At 43.9% G+C, this 21,530-nt stretch overlaps 1 protein-coding gene across 4 annotated transcripts in view; it reads right to left on the reverse strand.

The window, feature by feature from the left end:
- Window positions 1–347: 347 nt before the first annotated feature.
- Window positions 348–21,530, reverse strand: part of LOC311135033 (protein BANP-like) — a 63,782-nt gene continuing 42,599 nt past the window's right edge. For 2 of the 4 annotated variants that reach the window (XM_084168891.1, XM_084168892.1), the window contains 2 exons: window positions 13,014–13,157; window positions 348–1,476 (listed from right to left, as the gene is read on the reverse strand). In XM_084168891.1, the coding sequence (XP_084025017.1) occupies window positions 1,360–1,476; window positions 13,014–13,157 (261 nt within the window). In that variant the 3' untranslated portion in view covers window positions 348–1,359. The remainder of the gene's footprint in view (window positions 1,477–13,013; window positions 13,158–21,530) is intronic. The other 2 variants (XR_014613731.1, XR_014613732.1) reach the window with 2 other exon arrangements.

A 21,530-nucleotide genomic window follows, 5' to 3' on the forward strand; every position in this document is an offset into this window, starting at 1 on the left:
ATGGGACACCCAATCACAGCCGGTTGTGATACAGCCTGGCAACATATGACAACATGTAAAGCAACATGTGATAACACTAAACTACACATGTGAAATGTGATCACCTGAGGTATTCCAAAAACATGTTTTCACATGTGAAATCATGTGGTTTTTCTGTAAGGGTTAGCACTGAGCACTCCCTCACTCTTTCAACATCTCCACAGAAGCATATTTCTGTACTAGAGGATTTTAAAATACATGTCAAAGTCAACATCAAACATTTTGGAGCTTGTTTTGGAGTTTGTCGACCACTGTCTATGGAGAGGAGATTAAAATACCATTGAAATGCAAGAGCAAAACACACATTTGTGGCAACCACAAAACATTTTATTCACACAAATATATCCTTCACAGAAATACAGCAGGAAAAACAAAAAAAACAAAAAATAATTCTGGGTACTCTACATGTAACTCATTGTCATGTATTATCATGAACATCATCTTTGCTATTTCATGGTCGTCTACCTCCAACCAAAGCTCTGCAAATATTTAGGCATGGTACAATTATGTACATGGAACAAACAAACAAAAGCTATGTGGGTTAACCAATATGAAAAAAATATGGGAAAAGATGGCGAAGAAAGTCGGGGTCCATCCCAGAAATGATGTACAAACAGAGAGAAAGAAAAAAAGACAGAAAACTCAACCATGAGTAAGTGCCTGTCTTGGCTTGTTCTACTTTCCACAGTAGTCCGGCATGACACGATTGCAGGATGCTAGAGAGGAGAACAGTACAGTATTGGTTGTGAGAAGTACGGGTCCAGGGTGTTAGCCTAGCCTACTGTAACCCCTCAAGAGGGGGATATTGAGCCGAGCGGCTTAACTTCTAATAGCTCCATGCTTTTCCAGAGTTGACGTAAACATTTCACGCTGATGCTGAGGTGTAGGCAGTGATGGTCTGCCTGAGCAGCATCCTTTATGGGTAGGATTTAATCCCCTGCACTGTGCCCAGGCGAGGTCTTCTGGTCCTCTTCCTGTTCTGATGACGACAATGTGAGTTAACTAGTTCTTGATAGAAGCTGTAAAAAAGTCTGTGTGCTCTATGGACATTTCCATACTGTTGGTTGACAATGAACGAACAGTATGGAAATGTCCATAGAGCACACAGAACGAACGAGTGGTTGCTGGACCAAGTCAATATAAAATAACAAAAACACTTCTCTTGATCTCTTCTGTTGACATTTGCTAACTTTCTCATTTATTTAATTGTATATTTAACGATCTGTCTATGAACCCCCCCACTTCTCCATCCCTTCCACCTACACCTCTGTAGCTCTGTCGTAGGGTGCTGGCCATCTCTCTCCAGGCCCTCGGGGGCCCTTATGTGCCCACAGTGGTGACGATCTGCAACACCTCCCCATTCTCCCCCGCTGGCAGATGGAGGGATCCCTCCTTCACCTCCATCTCACCCTGCATTGCTGGGGCCAGCTCCGCCACCTGGGAGGGGAAAGAAAGAAGGATGGAGGGGACGGGGGTGATTGGGGAGAGAAGAAACAAGGGAGGAAGAGGGGTAGGAGAAATGCAGGAGTGGATGAGGGGAAAGAGAGGGGAGGGAGAGAGGGGAAGAAAGAGACGGGGAGAAAGGTAGGAAGTCAGAGAAGAGAGAGTCAGTGGAGGACAGCGGAGGAAGGGGAGAGGGGTGAGAGAGGGAAGATGGAGAGAGAAAAAAAGGGAGAAAGAGAGACAAGTTATAAATAAAAAGCAGACATGTTATCTCCTGGGCCAACCTCAGATCAGAGAGGCACGGAGATGTGGAATGGGTAACCCCCAGTAAAAGATGAGAATAGTCAAGGATGAGTCACTGTGCTGGGAGAAAAAGAGAGGACCTCGTCTGGTCTGGTGAGTCATTCCTTCCTAGCCGAGATGCCAAAGTTCTCCCCAACAGCAAACCTGCATCTTTTAATCCTCCACTCAAATCAGCACAGCGTGTGCTCTCACAGGCTAGTGCGCACAGGGGAAGTGTCTGGTGCACCAGACTAGCCAACACAAGATAAAGGTGAGTGGATACCATCTGGCGTCTGATCTGGACAACAGTATTCTATCCACAATGAAGTGGTTTCACTAGATTAAAACAAACTCTCTTGACATCGACATTAGTAACAGCCATGAAATTGGCCCTGCAACAGAAACATCTTCAGCTTAAACTACCTAGCTACAGCATCCAACCAAACACACCTAATCAGTTGTAACATATCACACAAACATACCCAAGGATCGTATTCATTAGAGCACACCAGAGCAGGTTTTTCAACTGAAAACGAAAACAAGCGGTTGTAATTGAGCAAGTACAGGTAGTACCTCCTTGTTTTAGTCAGCTTTCTTCCGTTTGGTGCATAATGAATACGACCCAGGTGTCCAACTAAAACCTTTCCTATTCATCTCTCCATTTGATGGGCAATTGTTTTTCATCTGGCATATAACAGATGCCTCTGGCACTGTATGAGGACCCTGCCTGGGACCAGACCCTTTTGGGTTGTAGTAGGGCCAGCCATAGACTTGACCCGTATCTGAACCATCACAAGGCTAATGTCAAAAACTTTAAACACTGTTCTGTCAAGAGGCGCCGCCAAACCAGGGCAAACAACAGGCCTTCCTATTCTGAAATATGATCTTATTTGAGTCCGTTTTTTACTTTATTTTATCTAGCTTGTGTAATGGAAACTATTAAATAAAGAGTGGGATATTTTTTGGGGGAGATAAATAAAGAAAAAGCTGAAACAATTTATCAAGAGCTCTTAGTTATAAATGCTACCATATGTTAGGGAAAACAGATGAGAGCGATTCGCTTGGGTTCAACACTTTTTGGGGAGAGGGGAAAAGGCTGTTGTGACCTTTCCCTGACCTTTGGTTTATTTTAACAGTGAGAGACAGAATAACAACAACAAAAAATCCAGAAAAACACATTTCAAAAATGTTATAAATTTATTAGCATTTTAATGATGGAAATAAGTATTTGACCCCCTCTCAATCAGAAAGATTTCTGGCTCCCAGGTGTCTTTTATACAGATAACGAGCTGAGATTAGGAGCACACTCTTAAAGGGAGTGCTCCTAATCTCAGTTTGTTACCTGTATAAAAGACACCTGTCCACAGAAGCAATCAATCAAATCAGATTCCAAACTCTCCACCATGGCCAAGACCAAAGAGCTCTCCAAGGATGTCAGGGACAAGATTGTAGACCTACACAAGGCTGGAATGGGCTACAAGACCATCGCCAAGCAGCTTGGTGAGAAGGTGACAACAGTTGGTGCGATTATTCGCAAATGGAAGAAACACAAAATAACTGTCAATCTCCCTCGGCCTGGGGCTCCATGCAAGATTTCACCTCGTGGAGTTGCAATGATCATGAGAACGGTGAGGAATCAGCCCAGAACTACACGGGAGGATCTTGTCAATGATCTCAAGGCAGCTGGGACCATAGTCACCAAGAAAACAATTGGTAACACACTACGCCGTGAAGGACTGAAATCCTGCAGCTGCCGCAAGGTCCCCCTACTCAAGAAAGCACATATACAGGGCCATCTGAAGTTTGCCAATGAACATCTGAATGATTCGGAGGAGAACTGGGTGAAAGTGTTGTGGTCAGATGAGACCAAAATTGAGCTCTTTGGCATCAACTCAACTCGCCGTGTTTGGAGGAGGAGGAATGCTGCCTATGACCCCAAGAACACCATCCCCACCGTCAAACATGGAGGTGGAAACATTATGCTTTGGGGGTGTTTTTCTGCTAAGGGGACAGGACAACTTCACCGCATCAAAGGGACGATGGACGGGGCCATGTACCGTCAAATCTTGGGTGAGAACCTCCTTCCCTCAGCAAGGGCATTGAAAATGGGTCGTGGATGGGTATTCCAGCATGACAATGACCCAAAACACATGGCCAAGGCAACAAAGAAGTGGCTCAAGAAGAAGCACATTAAGGTCCTGGAGTGGCCTAGCCAGTCTCCAGACCTTAATCCCATAGAAAATCTGTGGAGGGAGCTGAAGGTTCGAGTTGCCAAATGTCAGCCTCGAAACCTTAATGACTTGGAGAAGATCTGCAAAGAGGAGTGGGACAAAATCCCTCCTGAGATGTGTGCAAACCTGGTGGCCAACTACAAGAAACGTCTGACCTCTGTGATTGCCAACAAGGGTTTTGCCACCAAGTACTAAGTCATATTTTGCAGAGGGGTCAAATACTTATTTCCCTCATTAAAATGCAAATCAATTTATAACATTTTTGACATTCGTTTTTCTGGATTTTGTTGTTGTTATTCTGTCTCTCACTGTTCAAATAAACTTACGATTAAATTTATAGACTGATAATTTCTTTGTCAGTGGGCAAACGTACAAAATCAGCAGGGGATCAAATACTTTTTTCCCTCACTGTGTGTGTATATATATATATATATATATATATATATATATATATATTTATATATATATATATATATATATATATATATATATATAACTACCAGTCAAAAGTTTGGACACACCTACTCATTAAAGGGTTTTTCTTTATTTTTTACATTGTAGAATAATAGTGAAGACATCAAAACTATGAAATAACACATATGGAATCATGTAGTAACCAAAAAAGTGTTAAACAAATCAAAATATATTTTATATTTGAGATTCTTCAAATAGCCACCCTTTGCCTTGATGACAGAAAAACGCTGGAATGAGTAGGTGTGTCCAAACTTTTGACTGGTACTGTATATATGGTGACATTACAAGCAAACACCAGCCTGGTCAAAGCGAGGAGGGAAAAATTAATCAATTTAGGATGTCAAATCACATCAAATGTTATTTGCCACATGCGCCGAATACAACAGGTGTAGACCTTACACTGAAATGATTACTTATAAGCCCTTAACAAACAATGCAGTTTTAAGAAGAAAAAAAGTGAAGTAAAAAATAGATAAGTAAAAAATAAAAAATAATTAAAGAAGAGACGGTGGCAGAAACATTATGTACAGAATAAATTACAAATTATGCGAAAAAACACACATAATAATAATAATAATAATAATAATAATAGCACAATTGGTTAGAGGGCCGTAAAACGGCAGCCATCTCCTCCAGCGCCATCTTTCTATTGTTCTAAGAGAGGAATGGGGGTACGGGTGTGACAAATTACAGAGCTGACAGAAAGGGACACAAGTGGTTATCGAGGATGCCATACCTCATTCAGCTACACTCATTCAGCTACACTAAACGCAACATGCAACAATTTCAAAGATTTTACTGAATTCATATAAGGAAATCAGTCAATGGAAATAAATTCATTAGGCCCTAATCTATGGCTTTCACATGATTGTGAATACAGACATGCATCTGTTGATCACGGATACCTTTAAAAAAAGATAGGGGCATGGATCAGAAAACCAGTCAGTATCTGGTGTGACCACCATTTGCCTCATGCAGCGCAACACATCTCATTCGCATAGAGTTGATCAGGCTGTTGATTGTGGCCTGTGGAATGTTGTCCCATTCCTCTTCAATGGCTGTGCGAAGTTGCTGGATATTGGCGGGAAATGGAACACGTTGTCATACACGTCGATCCAGAGCATCCCAAACATGCTCAATGGGAGACAGGTCTGGTGAGTATGCAGGCCATGGAAGAACTGGGACATTTTCTGCTTCCAAGAATTGTGTACAGATCCTTGCGACATGGAGTCGTGCAGTATCATGCTGAAACATGAGGTGATGGCGGCGGACGAATGGCACGACAATGGGCCTCAGGATCTCGTCACAGTATCTCTGTGCATTAAAATTGCCATCGATAAAATGCAATTGTGTTTGTTGTCCGTAGCTTATGCCTGCCCATACCATAACCCCACCACCACCATGGGGCACTCTGTTCACAACGTTGACATCAGCAAACCGCTCGCCAACACGACACCATACACACTGTCTGCCATTTGCCTGGTACAGTTGAAACTGGGATTAATCTGTAAAGAGCACACTTCTCCAGCATGTCAGTGGCCATCGAAGGTGAGCATTTGCTCACTGAAGTCAGTTACAATGTCGAACTACAGTCAGGTCAAGAACCTGGTGAGGATGACGAGCACGCAGATGAGCTTGCCTGAGACGGTTTCTGACAGTTTGTGCAGAAATTCTTCGGTTGTGCAAACCCAGTTTCATCATTACTCCGGGTAGCTGGTCTCAGACGATCCCGCAGGTGAAGAAGCCGGATGTGGAGGTCCTGGGCTCGTGTGGTTACACGTGGTCTGCGGTTGTGAGGCCGGTTGGACGTACTGCCAAATGATCTAAAACGACGTTGGAGGCGGCTTATGGTAGTGAAATTAACATTCATTTATCTGGCAACAGCTCTGGTGGACATTCCTGCAGTCTGCATGCCAATTGCACGCTCCCTCAAAACTTAAGACATCTGTGGCATTGTGTTGTGTGACAAAACTGCACATTTTAGAGTGTCATTTTATTATCCCCAGCACAAGGTGCACTTGTGTAATGAGTATGCTGTTTAATCAGCTTTCTGATATGCCACACCTGTCAGGTGGATGGATTATCTTGGCAATGGAGAAATGCTCACTAACAGGGATGTAAACAAATTTGTGCACAACATTTGAGAGAAAGAAGCTTTTTGCTTGTATGAAACATTTCTGAGATCTTTTATTTCAGCTAATGAAACATGGGACCAACACTTCCGTATAGTTGCCCAGAAGAGTGATAGGTGGTAAGGAAGGATACTCTCTGCATATGCCTGCATTTAGCCAGCAGAAAGTATACAATCACTCACACTAAATGAACAAGAAGACTCAAATTACTCCAACTCCAGGTAGGATTGGCATTTCTACAAACAGCTAAACAACAAGTCAATTTTAAAAATAGCCAAGAAGCTTTTTTTCGGGTCCTATTTTTTATAATGTTGCACAGCATGAAAATAATGCCTTTGCTAAGGATGAGACGAATCAGCGATACCTATAAAAAACGTGACTTCAGGGAAAAGTGAGCAAACCGAACATTACTGAGGATGTGACATTTAACATGCTTTGGAAAAACAAAGGAAAAAACTGAGTCTCCTTCGTTTCTGGAAGTGCCAAGCCGGCCACTTAAAGGAGGACCTGCTGTGGGTGCATGTGCACCCTTCCTGCTTCCAACACATGGCTCCCAGTCTCAGAGCTCAATCATCAAGGGATTCTAAACTAATCTAGTAATTATTACTTTCCTCTTTCTGACGCTGCATCTGTGCATTTCACATTGTTAAATGCCTGTTAACTAAACACCAGCTGTAGGACTGAAAGGATAAGGGCATTAGCTTTGAGTGAAAGCATTATAATAGGGAGAATAGCTGTGCGTTGAGTACATGTAAGCAGTTTGATGAAATTGCTAGGTATTACGCTGATATTTCGATTTCAACATGTCACTAATTATAAGGAGAAATATGGCAGTGCGCCGCATAACCAGTCTTACTGGGAGACTGCACAATATATGTTTCTGTCATTTAAAGAGCAAGTGAGAGACTGAGGGCTCTACAGTCGTGGTCAAAAGTTTTGAGAATGACACAAATACTAATTTTCACAAAGTCTGCTGCCTCAGTTTTGATGATGGCAATTTGCATATACTCCAGAATGTCATGAAGAGTGATCAAGAGTGATCAAAGTCCCTCTTTGCCATTAAAATGAACTTAATCCCCCAAAAACATTTCCACTGCATTTCAGCCCTGCCACAAAAGGACCAGCTGACATGTCAGTGATTCTCTCGTTAACACAGGTGAGAGTGTTGACGAGGACAAGGCTGGAGATCACTCTGTCATGCTGATTGAGTTAGAATAAAAGACTGGAAGCTTTAAAAGGAGGGTGGTGCTTGAAATCATTGTTCTTCCTCTGTTAACCATGGTTACCTGCAAGGAAACACATGCCGTCATCATTGCTTTGCACAAAAGGGGCTTCACAGGCAAGTGTATTGCTGCTAGTAAGATTGCACCTAAATCAACCATTTTTCGGATCATCAAAAACTTCAAGGAGAGAGGTTCAATTGTTGTAAAGAAGGCGTCAGGGCGCCCAAGAAAGTCCAGCAAGCGCCAGGACCGTCTCCTAAAGTTGATTCAGCTGCGGGATCGGGGCACCACCAGTGCAGAGCTTGCTCAGGAATGGCAGCAGGCAGGTGTGAGTGCATCTGCACACCCAGTGAGGCAAATACTTTTGGAGGATGGCCTGGTGTCAAGAAGGGCAGCAAAGAAGCCACTTCTCTCCAGGAAAAACATCAGGGACAGACTGATATTCTGCAAAAGGTACAGGGATTGGACTGCTGAGGACTGGGGTAAAGTCATTTTCTCTGATGAACCCCTTTCCGATTGTTTGGTGCATCCGGAAAACACCTTGTCCGGAGAAGACAAGGTGAGCGCTACCATCAGTCCTGTGTCATGCCAACAGTAAAGCATCCTGAGACCATTCATGTGTGGGGTTGCTTCTCAGCCAAGGGAGTGGGCTCACTCACAATTTTGCCTAAGAACACAGCCATGAATAAAGAATGGTACCAACACATCCTCCGAGAGCAACTTCTCCCAACCATCCAAGAACAGTTTGGTGATGACCAATGCCTTTTCCAGCATGATGGAGCACCTTGCCATAAGGCAAAAGTGATAACTAAGTGGCTCGGGGAACAAAACATCGACATTTTGGGTCCATGGCCAGGAAACCGCCCAGACCTTAATCCCATTGAGAACTTGTGGTCGATCCTCAAGAGGTGGGTGGACAAACAAAAACCCACAAATTCTGACAAACTCCAAGCATTGATTATGCAAGAATGGGCTGCCATCAGTCAGGATGTGGCCCAGAAGTTAATTGACAGCATGCCAGGGCAGATTGCAGAGGTCTTGAAAAAGAAGGGTCAACACTGCAAATATTGACTCTTTGCATAAACTGAATGTAATTGTCAATAAAAGCCTTTGACACTTATGGAATGATTGTAATTATACTTCAGTATACCATAGTAACATCTGACAAAAATATCTCATAACACTGAAGCAGTGAACTTTATGAAGAACAATACTTGTGTCATTCTCAAAACTTTTGACCAAGACTGTATTCTCGGCTGGTGCTAAGGAGGCGCAAGTGTCAAACGCACGTTAGTTTGTAATTTCATAATGTAAAAACTGGCGCACTGGCCTTTTCCAGCCCTAACGCCAGGTTCGGCAATTTACCTGTCTAACAGGTGGGAGGGGTGGCAATATCAGAGGCGTGTCCTAAAAAACAAGCGCAAAAGACCCATAAAAAGCAGGCGTTAACGGTAACGCAGTTGATAATGGCATGGATTTTGAGAACGGAAGGGCAGCCTATCCAGCCATGACTCGCAGTGCCCATGGACGGAGAGATGTGCCCTTTGTGCCGGTGAATCTCATATTTAGAAACATAAAAAAACGTTTGGCTTCTCCCCATTGATTAAAAACCAAGCATAGCCTACACTCCCCTTAATCAAGGCTGGTTTAGCGTTGCATAGTTGCGTCTTTTTATCCTGGCCATTAGCCAAAAGTACCCTATGAATAAAGGGGTTTTAAATGGTCTACTGAGTGTGCTTTGTAATATTTCGCCCTGATTCTTTTTCAATATTCACATACCTGCATTTCACTTGTTCAAGTAGGCTATCCATCCCCATTTTCAAAGAGTTCCCCTCGTCCGATTACCAAAGACACACGACTCCAACCTATTCAGTCCTCCTATAATGCCATATCAATGTCAGATTTCTTTCCGAATCTGTCTCGCACATAGGCAAAGACACAATTGACAGAAGCCTAGTATTTTGTATAGACATGCGAATGTTATGCGTAAAGACATTTAGGCCTACGTGTGTACACAATGCCATGGAACGAGAAGCGATTTATGATATCATGCTTCTGACCAAATCCTATTTAGAAATATTATTGTTGGTTTAAAAAAACAGTGATTGTTTTTCGTTTAATTTAATTAAAAAACAAACTTATTAGAAAGATTCACCGTCCATGGGTTTATGGTAAGAACGTACATGGCTCGAATGCAATGCAATTTCGTCTGCTATTTCTGGATAAGTGCAAATACGATATGTAAGATGGTTCCTTGATGTTTATAAAACATAACATTTGCGTATAAAGGTGAGTGGACATTCCCCCTTTCTCTTTACATTGGAGCTTTATCCAGCTCCTGTGAAAAGTTTGGATTTGCGTACAACCCTCTATAGTCTAAGTTGCCTTGTCTCTATTATATGCCCAGCCTATTTAAAATAAGTTGTCGTTTTGTTTCCAATTTTTTGGCTTTATCAATAGCCTAGTGATTGTAATCTTGCTTATTGACTACATGTGGCATGTCCAGTTCTAGACTGCAATTTACAGTAGGCCTAGCCCCTATATCAGTGTGAATGCTATAGCCTATATTTAACAATGTATTTCCATATTGAAGCAATGCAATTAGAACAAAACATTTTCAACATATTTAACAAATATGGGGCAGGCTCTTTAACGAACTAGGCTATAATGGACTAACATTCAAATTGGAGTTGATGACAACGCAATACATAAAAGAGTGTAAAGACAACTTGAAGCAACCACATACGCAACATGACCAAAAGTATATGGAGACCTGCTCGTGGAACATGTCATTCCAAAATCATGGGCATTAATATGGAGTTGGTCCCCCCTTTCCTGCTATAACAGCCTCCACTCTTCTGGGAAGGCTTTCCACTAGATGTTGGAACATTGCTGCGGGGCCTTGCTTCCATTCAGCCACAAGAGCATTAGTGAGGTCGGGCACTGATGTTGGGTGATTAAGCCTGGCTCACAGTCGGCGTTCCAATTCATCCCAAAGGTGTTCGATGGGGCTGAGGTCAGGGCTCTGTGCAGGCCAGTCCAGTTCTTCCACACCGATCTCGACAAACCATTTCTGTATGGACTTCGCTTTGTGCACGGGGGCATTGTCATGCTGAAACAGGAAAGGGCCTTCCCCAAACTGTTACCACAAAGTTGGAAGCACAAAATCGTCTAGAATATCATTGTATGCTGTACCTTTCAGATTTTCCTTCACTCAAACTAAGGGGCCTAGCCCGAACCATGAAAAACTGCCCCAGACCATTATTCCTCCTCCACCAAACTTTACAGTTGGCACTATGCATTGGGGCAGGTAGCGTTCTCCTGGCATCCGCCAAACCCAGATTTGTCCGCCGGACTGCCAGATGGTGAAGCGTGATTCATCACTATAGAGAACGTGTTTTCACTGCTCCAGAGTCCAATGGCATTGAGCTTTACAACACTCCAGCCAACACTTGGCATTGCACCTGGTGATCTTAGGCTTGTGTGCGGCTGCTCGGCCATGGAAACCCATTTCATGAAGCTCCCGATGAACAGTTCTTGTGCTGACGTTGCTTCCAGAGGCAATTTGGAACTTGGTATTGAGTGTTGCAACCGAGGTCAGATGATTTTTACGCTCTACGCACTTCAGCACTCAGGGTCCCGTTCTGTGAGCTTGTGTGGCCTACCACTTCGCGGCTGAGCAGTTGTTGCTCCTAGATGTTTCCACTTCACAATAACACTTACAGTTGACTGGGGCAGCTCTAGCAGAGCAGAAATTTGATGAACTGACTTGTTGGAAAGGTGGCATCCTATGACGGTGCCACATTGAAAGTTACTGAGCTCTTCAGTAAGGCCATTCTACTGCCAATGTTTGTCTATGGAGATTGCATGACTGTGTGTTCCACTTTATACACCTGTCAGCAACGGGTGTGGCTGAAATAGCCAAATCTACTTATTTGAATGGGTGTCCACATACTTTTGTATATATAGTGTATTTAACCATGGAACACGTTCTGATTGGCCAGTGAGGGGCCAAGCCTCGACACACCACAACTTGTTTATTAATCAAAACCCAGCCCTTTCGCGCCACCGCCAGCTACTGCAACCATAATTCTGGTTCAGAAAATAGCAAAACATATTTGACACAGGCAGCGCAAATATTTACTAATGCGTTAGGTTTGTTTAAAGAGAGCCCAGAATGTCTTTGTGTGAGCTCTTAACCGTCCTCAGGTATATTTAGAACCCAACCCTCTATACTCCTCCCTTCCTCACCTCAACCACCCCCCAAACATCCCTAACATCCCTAACACTTCAACAAAATTCTCTGTCACATCTCATCTGAACCACCCCCTACACACAAAAGCCATAACTATCAACCACCTAATCTAACATCTGCAAATGCTTACTCCATCCATTTCCCCCTCACCTCCACAATACCCTACACTAATCCACCCCCCTCCCCCTCTACTCCAGAGCCAGGACCTGTGATGGCTCCATCAGCCCCTCGCTCTCCCCTGATGTCTGAGAACACCAGTGTAAACCGCCCACCGCCCTGACTTTGATACTCTATAATGGCATCATGGGGGAATGATTAATGATCTCCCTCCGCAGATAGACGAAGGGAGTGGGGGATGGATAGATAAAGAGAGGCTATTTATTATGATTTGTTTAAAAAAACGAAATGCATTGTGTAGTGCAATTGGTGTAGATTAGTGGTGAGGACCTGTTTCACCTCACCGCGAGGGAGCTGTGCCATGCTCACGCCCTTGGAATGTTCACAGTCAACTGGGCTGACTGACTGTAAACTCCGTACAGCCCTGTACAGTGTAAACTTAATGTGTTATGTTTTGTATTGTATATAACTGCCTTAATGTTGCTGGACCCAAGGAAGAGTAGCTGCTGCCTTGGCAGCAGCTAATGGGGATCCTTAATAAATACAAATGTAGCCTCTCTGGGTGAGCTCACAGATATGGCCTGGGCTGGGGAGATACGTTTCATAGGTATGTACAGAATAGCATGTAAAATAGATTTTATACACCATGCATGTTTGAAGTCTACTCTACTGGATGTGTGGAAATGTAAATGTCACAGGTGTGTCTCAGGAGTTTGAGCGAACAGTAAGTTGGAACCGTAGCTGGGATGCAAAAGAGAAACAGTCAGGAATGTTGCTGTCAGGTCCGGCAGACTCAACGACTGGTTGTGATCCTCACCTGTACAGTAGCGGTGTGGTCGTTGACTTGGGCCAGTTGGACATACTGCACCTGTATGTCACTGGCCTGTAGGGGGGAGCCCTCCACTGCTGTGGTCCCCCCGTCAGCTGACGCCACCGCTATCAGTTGGGCCCCACGCAGCACCTGACCATGGGGAGGAGAGATAGGCAGGAAGGAAGGGGAGGAGAAACAGAGAGAAAGGTAAAGAAATTATGAATATAAAATGGAATTGGAAAAATGCTAAATTGGAGCAAATATTTATTATCACAATGGCAAGACTATGATTTGTATAATTAATCACAAAACTATGATTAATATAACTGCAAGAAAAATATTGCCTCTGGTGAGAGCTTGTGCAGGGGTCAGCCAATGTGTCTGTTTGTACATGGCTTCAAACTTTCTCACACACACACAACCCCTAGCTTTCTCTCCCATGATATGGGGCGGCAGGTAGCTTAGTGTGCCAGTAACCGAAAGGTCGCTGGTTCTAATCCCCGAGCCGACTAGGTGAAAAATCTGTCGATGTGCCCTTGAGCAAGGCACTTAACCCTAATTGCTCCTGTAAGTCGCTCTGGATAAGAGCGTCTGCTAAATGACAAAAAAAAATTAAAAAAAATAAATGATATCACATCATCATGAGAGAGCAGCCACTATGGTCTTGAAGATGTCTGCTTAGCATTACAGTGCCCACAATGGCACCCTATTAATACCTTTTAGTGTACTGCCATAGGGCTCTGGTCAAAAGTAGTGCACTATGTAGTGCACTATGTAAAGAACAGGATGCCATTGCAGATGCAGCCAGTGTTAGCTGCCTCTGCCAACTAGCTAATGCTTTGAATCAAGAGTTTACTGCCAGGATCTGGGTCTGCTCTCTAGCTCACTGATTGGCTACACTTCCCTGAAGAGAGGCCAATTAACAACAAACAGCAGACAGAAGTATTTATGCCCGATCTGATGTGTGTTTACATTCTTTCATTAGACACAGTTTTCAGGGTGTAACAAGCACAGACTAGCGCACACACACGAAGACACACAGATCACTGAACATGTCCCTCTCATTGCCACCTGAGCGAGAGAGATGGACAAAGAAAGAAAGAAAAAGAAAGAAAGATGGAAAGAGAGAAACAGAGAGAAGAGGAGAGAGGGGAAACCCCTAAACTCTGTTGTGTTGAACTACAGCCAAGCTGTGCCAAAGCTCGGCTTTTAAACACACTCATTAATAACAGAGCAGGATAGTGCAGCTGCAACATGGTGTGGAGTATTCCGATAGATTTACATTTATACACACACACTGAAGGGCCTTGGGGCTATAGATTTAGAGCTATGATGTCTAGGCCTAATTGGATAACATACAGTAGGCCTACTGTAATAAGTTGTGGAATGTTTAAAACAGTCATGCAAAGCTAACATACAATCATACTGTCACACCTGACCCAGCAAGATTGATGGAGGAAAATATTAAATGAACTCTTTGTGTGTGTGTAAATGAAACCATGCATCTCTCTTGCAATTACTACTTTACACAGCACTACAACATGGTCTGTCTCGCTCTCCTTTTTGCATGACCTACATGTCCTCTGGCATGTGTGCTTTGTCTCCAGCTCTAACCAGTCTGACTTACTCCCATGCCAGTAGAGTAGAGCAGAGCAGCTGGGTGCAGGCTTAACAGACATTCCCAATTTGGGGATGAATCAGAATCTGCTTGTCTGCAGAAAAAACCCAAACCTCACAAACCCCAATTACAGATGCTGTTTGTGCCCCCTTTCCATATCAACCCGCCCCGTTCCACCCCCTCACCAAACCCCAACCTTCGCTTTGAAGTTGGTGACTCGGTTACGTGTTTCATGAGTCGTGTTAACCCCCCTGGAGCCCGGTGGGTTGTGTCAGGCTCCGGGAGATTTTGCCAGAGTTTTCTGTTTCACCACAATGTCTGATGCCGCCATGCCGGCTCACCAGGACACGCCAGTTCCAGCCGGCCTGATGGGAACTATTAGATGAGGAGGAAGACTCCCTGGCTACGCTAGCAGGATCAGAGACACAAAACGGACACAACATAGGGAACCACATAGAGGGTGATTGGGGGCGAAGGTAATCTTGAGAGGCGCACCAGTAAACCGAGAGTTGCTGGTTCAAATCCCAGGGCTGACGGAGGAATTCTGCAGGGAATGAGCCGGCAGCTGGAGGCTTCCTGGCTTCAATATCCCATGTGCTACCTACTGCCATTGTGCCCTTGAGCAAGGCACTTAACCCTCAAAATCTGCTCCAGGGCCACTGCTTTACGGCTATTGGCACTGCTCTGCGGTATTGTAATTGACTGTGGGAGTATATACACAAACTGACAGGGGGTGTATGTGATTGGACAAGGGGTCCGTATACACACTGACCACTTAGAGAGCAATAAATAGCCTTAATCTGAGTGGTCTTGCTGAGTGAGTGTCATCTGAGTGAACATACACTAACTGACCGAAGGGCTATAGATCGTAGTCTGAATAACGGTAATGACAGACTATACACAAACTGACCACAGGGAAACTGACCCTTCTGTGAGAGAATAAACACACTGACCACAGAGACAGACTGACTGACTAAGGGCCTGTCATATTCATCTGCATCTAATACGTTCTGTCATATGCATCTGCGGTCCATCAAAAGTTAAACCTTTTTCCACTCTTCAGGCAAGTCAGCTCTGCTCTGCACAAAAAGACAAACAGCTGTGAAAGAAATGTGGATAGACCATCTGTCATATGAACCCTGTAGAAAGACACACTAGGCTAATCTGTTTATTAGGGATACACACTTTGTCTGAACAGGCCCCTAAATCTGAGAGACAAATTATCAAAGTAAAACTGACCCTAGTTATTTACATAAATCTCTGAAGCTGGACACACTTATCTCCCTCACTATCTTTAAGCATTAGTTGTCAGAGCAGCTTACCGATCACTGCACCTGTACACAGCCCATCTGTAATTAGCCCACCCAACTACCTCATCCCCATATTGTTATTTACATTGTTATTTATTTTGCTCATTTGCACCCCGGTATCTCTCTCTATTTGCACATCATCTTCTGCACATATATTTCTCCAGTGTTAATACTAAATTATAATTGTAATTATTTTGCACTATGGCCTATTTATTGCCTTACCTCCATAACTTACTACATTTGCACACACTGTATATAGATTTTCTATTGTGTTATTGACTGTACGTTTTGTTTATTCCATATGTAACTCTGTGTTGTTGTTTTTTCCGCACTGCTTTGCTTTATCTTGGCCAGGTCGCAGTTGTAAATGAGAACTTGTTCTCAACTGGCTTACCTGGTTAAATAAAGGTGGAATAAAAATACAACAATAAATACAGGTGGAGCAGGAATGTCGTGAGAGTACGCTTGGAATGTAGTAGGTAGGCAGAGGTAATTAATTTAATTAAACTTAATTTTTAAGCCCACGTTTTATCATAATTATTTATTTATTTATATAATTATTTATAAAAATATCTGTCAGCTATATTTTGCGGAGGGGGCACACTGACTGGACCAGGCAAAGAGTACCTCCCCTTATTCTCCCTAGTAAGTGGTTCCTTCCAAGGTGCACCACAGAGCAAAGACATGCTAGGCAGGATGCTAGATACTCTAGTGCTTGCAGACAGTCTCGTCAGTAGAGAAGGAGAGGGAGTGTCGAGGGACACACAGCATTTGATTTGATTTAAGCTGCCGGTATGTTAGTAAATTAATATGATCAAGCTATGTAGCCTATTTATTTATTCATCAAGAAGGAATCAAATGAAAATGTTTTGTTGTTCTCTGTAATATTAGCCACTTAGCAATTTTATGAAGTTGGCTTTAGCTAGCTAGCTAGCTAGCTAGCTAGATACACTACATGACCAAAAGTATGTTGACACCTGCTCGTCGAACATCTAATTCCAAAATCATGGGTATTAATATGAGTTGGTCCCCCCTGTGCTGCTATAACAGCCTCCACTCTTCTGGGAAAGCTTTCCACTAGATGTTCGAACATTGCTGCTGGGACTTGCTTCCATTCAGCCACAAGAGCATTAGTGAGGTCGGGCACTGATGTTGGGCGATTAGGCCTGGCTCGCAGTCGGCGTTCCAATTCATACCAAAGGTGTTCAATGGGGTTGAGGTCAGGGCTCTGTGCAGGCCAGTCAAGTTCTTCCACACCGATCTTGACAAAACATTTCTGTATGGACCTCGCTTTGGCAACGGGGTCCTTGTCATGCTGAAACAAGAAAAGGGCCTTCCCCAAACTGTTTTCATGAAGTTGGAAGCACAGAATAGTCTAGAATGTAGTTGTATGCTGTAGTGTTAAGATTTCCCTTCACTGGAACTAAGGGGCCTAGCCCGAATCATGAAAAACAAATTCAATTGATTGGACATGATTTGGAAAGGCACACACCTGTCTATATAAGGTCCCACAGTTGACAGTGCATGTCAGAACAAAAACCAAGCTATCAGGTCGAAGGAATTGTCCGTAGAGCTCTGAGACAGGGTTATGTCAAGGCACAGATCTAGGGAAGGGTACCAAAGAATGTCTGCAGCATTGAAGGTCCCCAAGAACACAGTGGCCTCCATCATTCTTAAATGGAAGAAGTTAACCACCAAGACTCTTCCTAGAGCTGGCCGCCCGGCCAAATTGAGCAATCGGGGGAGAAGGGCCTTGGTCAGAGAGGTGACCAAGAACCCGATGGTCACTCTGACAGAGCTCCAGAGTTCCTCTGTGGAGATGGGAGGACCTTCCAGAAGGACAACCATCTCTGCAGCACTCCACCAATCAGGCCTTTATGGTAGTGGCCAGACGGAAGCCACTCCTCAGTAAAAGGCACATGACAGCCCGCTTGGAGTTTGCCAAAAGGCACCTAAAGGACTCTCAGACATGAGAAACAAGATATTATAATTTTTTTGGGTCATTTTTAGCAGACGCTCTTATCCAGAGCGACTTACATGAGCAATTAGGGTTAAGTGCCTTGCTCAAGGGCACATCGACAGATTTTTCACCTAGTCGGCTCGGGGATTAGAACCAGCGACCTTTCGGTTACTAGCACAACGCTCTTAACCACTTAGCTACCTGGTCTGATGAAACCAAGATTGAACTCTTTGGCCTGAATACCAAGCGTCACGTCTGGAGGAAACCTGGCACCATCCCCACGGTGAAGCGTGGTGGTGGCAGCATCATGCTGTGGGGATGTTTTTCAGTGGCAGGGACTGGGAGAGTAGTCAGGATCGAGGGAAAGGTGAAGGGAGCAAAGTACAGAGAGGTCCTTGTTGAAAACCTGCTCCAGAGCGCTCAGGACCTCAGACTGGGACGAAGGTTCACCTTCCAACAGGACAACGACCCTAAGCACACAGCCAAGACAACACAGGAGTGGCTTCGGGACAAGTCTCTGAATGTCCTTGAGTGGCCCAGCCAGAGCCCAGACTTGAACCCGATCGAACATAACATCCCCTGAAAATAGCTGTGCAGCGACGCTCCCCATCCAACCTGACAGAGCTTGAGAGGATCTGCAGAGAAGAATGGGAGAAACTCCCCAAATACAGGTGTGCCAAGCTTGTAGTATCATACCCAAGAAGACTCTAGGCTGTAATCGCTGCCAAAGGTGCTTCAACAAAGTACTGAGTAAAGGGTCTGAATACTTAGTCTCTCTATTTCTAAAAAACAGTTTTCGCTTTGTCATTATGGGGTATTGTGTGTAAATTGATGAGGAAAAAAAGTAATTTAATCCATTTAGAATAAGGCTGTAATGTAACAAAATGTGGAAAAAGTCAAGGGGTCTGAATACTTTCCGAATGCACTGTATAGTGTAGGTTGGGAACCTCATAACTACCTACAAAGAAGCCATTTCAGGCTATCGATCAAGTTAGAGTAGCTTGTCTAACTATATTAGCTGGCATGCCTGCTGGCAAGGTTGCTAGAAAAAATGTGCTTTCATTCTTGGGTTATGATACTACACTGAGTGTACAAAACATTAGGAACACCTGTTCTTTCCATGACAGACTGACCAGGTCAATCCAGGTGAAAGCTATAATCCCTTATTGATGTCACTTGTTAAATCCAGTCCAATCTGTGTAGATGAAGGGGAGGAGACAGGTTAAAGAAGGATTTTTAAGCCTTGAGACAATTGAGAGAGGGATTGTGTATGTGTGTCATTCAGAGGGTGAATGGGCAAGATAAACATTTTAAGTGCCTTTGAACTGGGTATGGTAGTAAGTGCCAGGCGCACCGGTTTGAGTGTATCAAGAACTGCAACGCTGCTGGGGTTTTCACGCTCAACAGTTTCCCATGTGTATCAAGAATGGTCCACCACCCAAAGGACATCCAGCAAACTTGACACAACTGTGGGAAGCATTTGAGTCAACATGGGCCAGCCTCCCTGTGGAATGCTATCAACACCTTATAGGAGTCCATGCTCCGACGAATTGAGGCTGTTCAGAGAGCAAAAGGGGGTGCATCTCAATATAAGGAAGGTGTTCCTAATGTTTTGTACAGAGTGTATATACACCAGTGTCAATGTGCATCATTAATTGAAATGACAATTAACATAGAATTAGGCATAATGATTATTGCTCTAGAGGGCAGGAAAAAGCTGTTTTAGGCTAAATTCTCCAACTTCCGGAGGAGGGACAGCCCACTCAAGGACATTCAGAGACTTGTCCCGAAGCCACTCCTGCGTTGTCTTGGTTGTGTGCAAAGGGTCGTTGTCCTGTTGGAAGGTGAACCTTCGACCCAGTCTGAGGTCCTGAGCACCCTGGAGTAGGTTTTCATGAAGGATCTCTCTGTACTTAGCTCCGTTCATCTTTCCCTCGATCCTGACAAATCTCCCAGTCCCTGCTGCTGAAAAACATCCCCACAGCATGGTCTAAGAGTCCTTTAGGTGCCTTTTGGCAAACTCCAAGCGGGCTGTCATGTGCCTTTTATTGAGAAGTGGCTTCCGTCTGGCCACTCTACCATAAAGGCCTGATTGGTGGAGTGCTGCAGAGACGGTTGTCCTTCTGGAAGGTTCTCCCATCCTGACAGAGGAACTCTGGAGCTCTGTTAGAGTGACCATTGGGTTCTTGGTCACCTCCCTGACCAAGGCCCTTCTCCCCCGATTGCTCAGTTTGGCCGGGCGGCCAGCTCTAGGAAGAGTCTTGGAGGTTCCAAACTTCTTCTATTTAAGAATGATGGAGGCCACTGTGTTCTTGGGGATCTTCAATGCTGCAGACATTCTTTGGTACCCTTCCTCAGATCTGTGCCTCAACACAATCCTGTCTCGGAGCTCTACGGACAATTCCTTCGACCTCATAGCTTGGTTTTTGCTCTGACATGCACTGTCAACTGTGGGACCTTATATAGACAGGTGTGTGCCTTTCCAAATCATGTCCAATCGATTGAATTTACCACAGGTGGACTCCAATCAAGTTGTAGAAACATCTCAAGGATGATCAATGGAAACAGGATGCACCTGAGCTCAATTTCGAGTCTCATAGCAAAGGGTCTGAATACTTATAGTCTCTCCATTTCAGTTTTTTACTTTTAATACATTTGCAAACATTTCTAAAAACCTGTTTTCGCTTTGTCATTATGGGGTATTGTGTGTAGATTGATGAGGACATTTTTTTTATTTAATCCATTTTAGAAGAAGGCTGTAACGTAACAAAATGTGGAAAAAGTCAATGGGTCTGAATACTTTCCGAATGCACTTTATGTTGTCTATGTGAACTAAAATGATTTATGGTTGAGGGTGTGCTTAATGATCAGAGAATAATGATTAAATGATTCTGGTCTTGTCAGGTAAAGATAAATTCTAAGTGTGATTGAGTTTGCTAAGTGTAGTATTTGAGTGTCTGCTGCTAAGTCTACTAGTATATTTAAGTGTGTAATCAAGGAGGACAGGGGGGTTCAAGGGTTGACTAAAACGTGTCTGATTCAATTAAAGGTTGGGACTTCAAGCCTCCATGAGAGAGCTGTTAGGGTTCATCACTACAGCCATTACATGAAGTCTACCAGGGCCCACTTCCTATCCTACAACGCGGTTTGTAAAGAAAACGAATCTCTTTCCCAATTTGTCTTTCTCTGATTCCTCAAATCGTCTCCTCACCTACTTCTCAGAATGCATTGGAGGAAAAGATAAGAGGGGAGGTCTTCTCCTCCAATGAGGTTTGAGAAAGAGGTGAGGAGAGGACAAGTAATTGATGAAATACGAATTGAGAAAGAGCCATCATCTCCCATATCTGGGCTAAGACTGATATGTCTGGAAGAAGAATGTGTTCTGATCAAAAACACAAACTGTCGTATGAAATTATGGATCTGACACTCACGAGATACACAATGACCACATATAACCCAAACACATGATGGAGATCTGTAAGCAATATGGAGCAAACAACACACCATCTCACACTCTTTCACAAACACTGGCACACAGTCTGAGAGACACACACACACACACACCCGGGGGGCCAAATCCATTCAGTGCCATATTCTGACTTATACACAGGCACACAATTCTTACAATGCTTCCA

The sequence above is a fragment of the Coregonus lavaretus genome, assembly GCF_964263955.1.
Source record: "Coregonus lavaretus genome assembly, chromosome: 9".
NCBI classification, from domain to species: Eukaryota; Metazoa; Chordata; class Actinopteri; order Salmoniformes; family Salmonidae; genus Coregonus; species Coregonus lavaretus.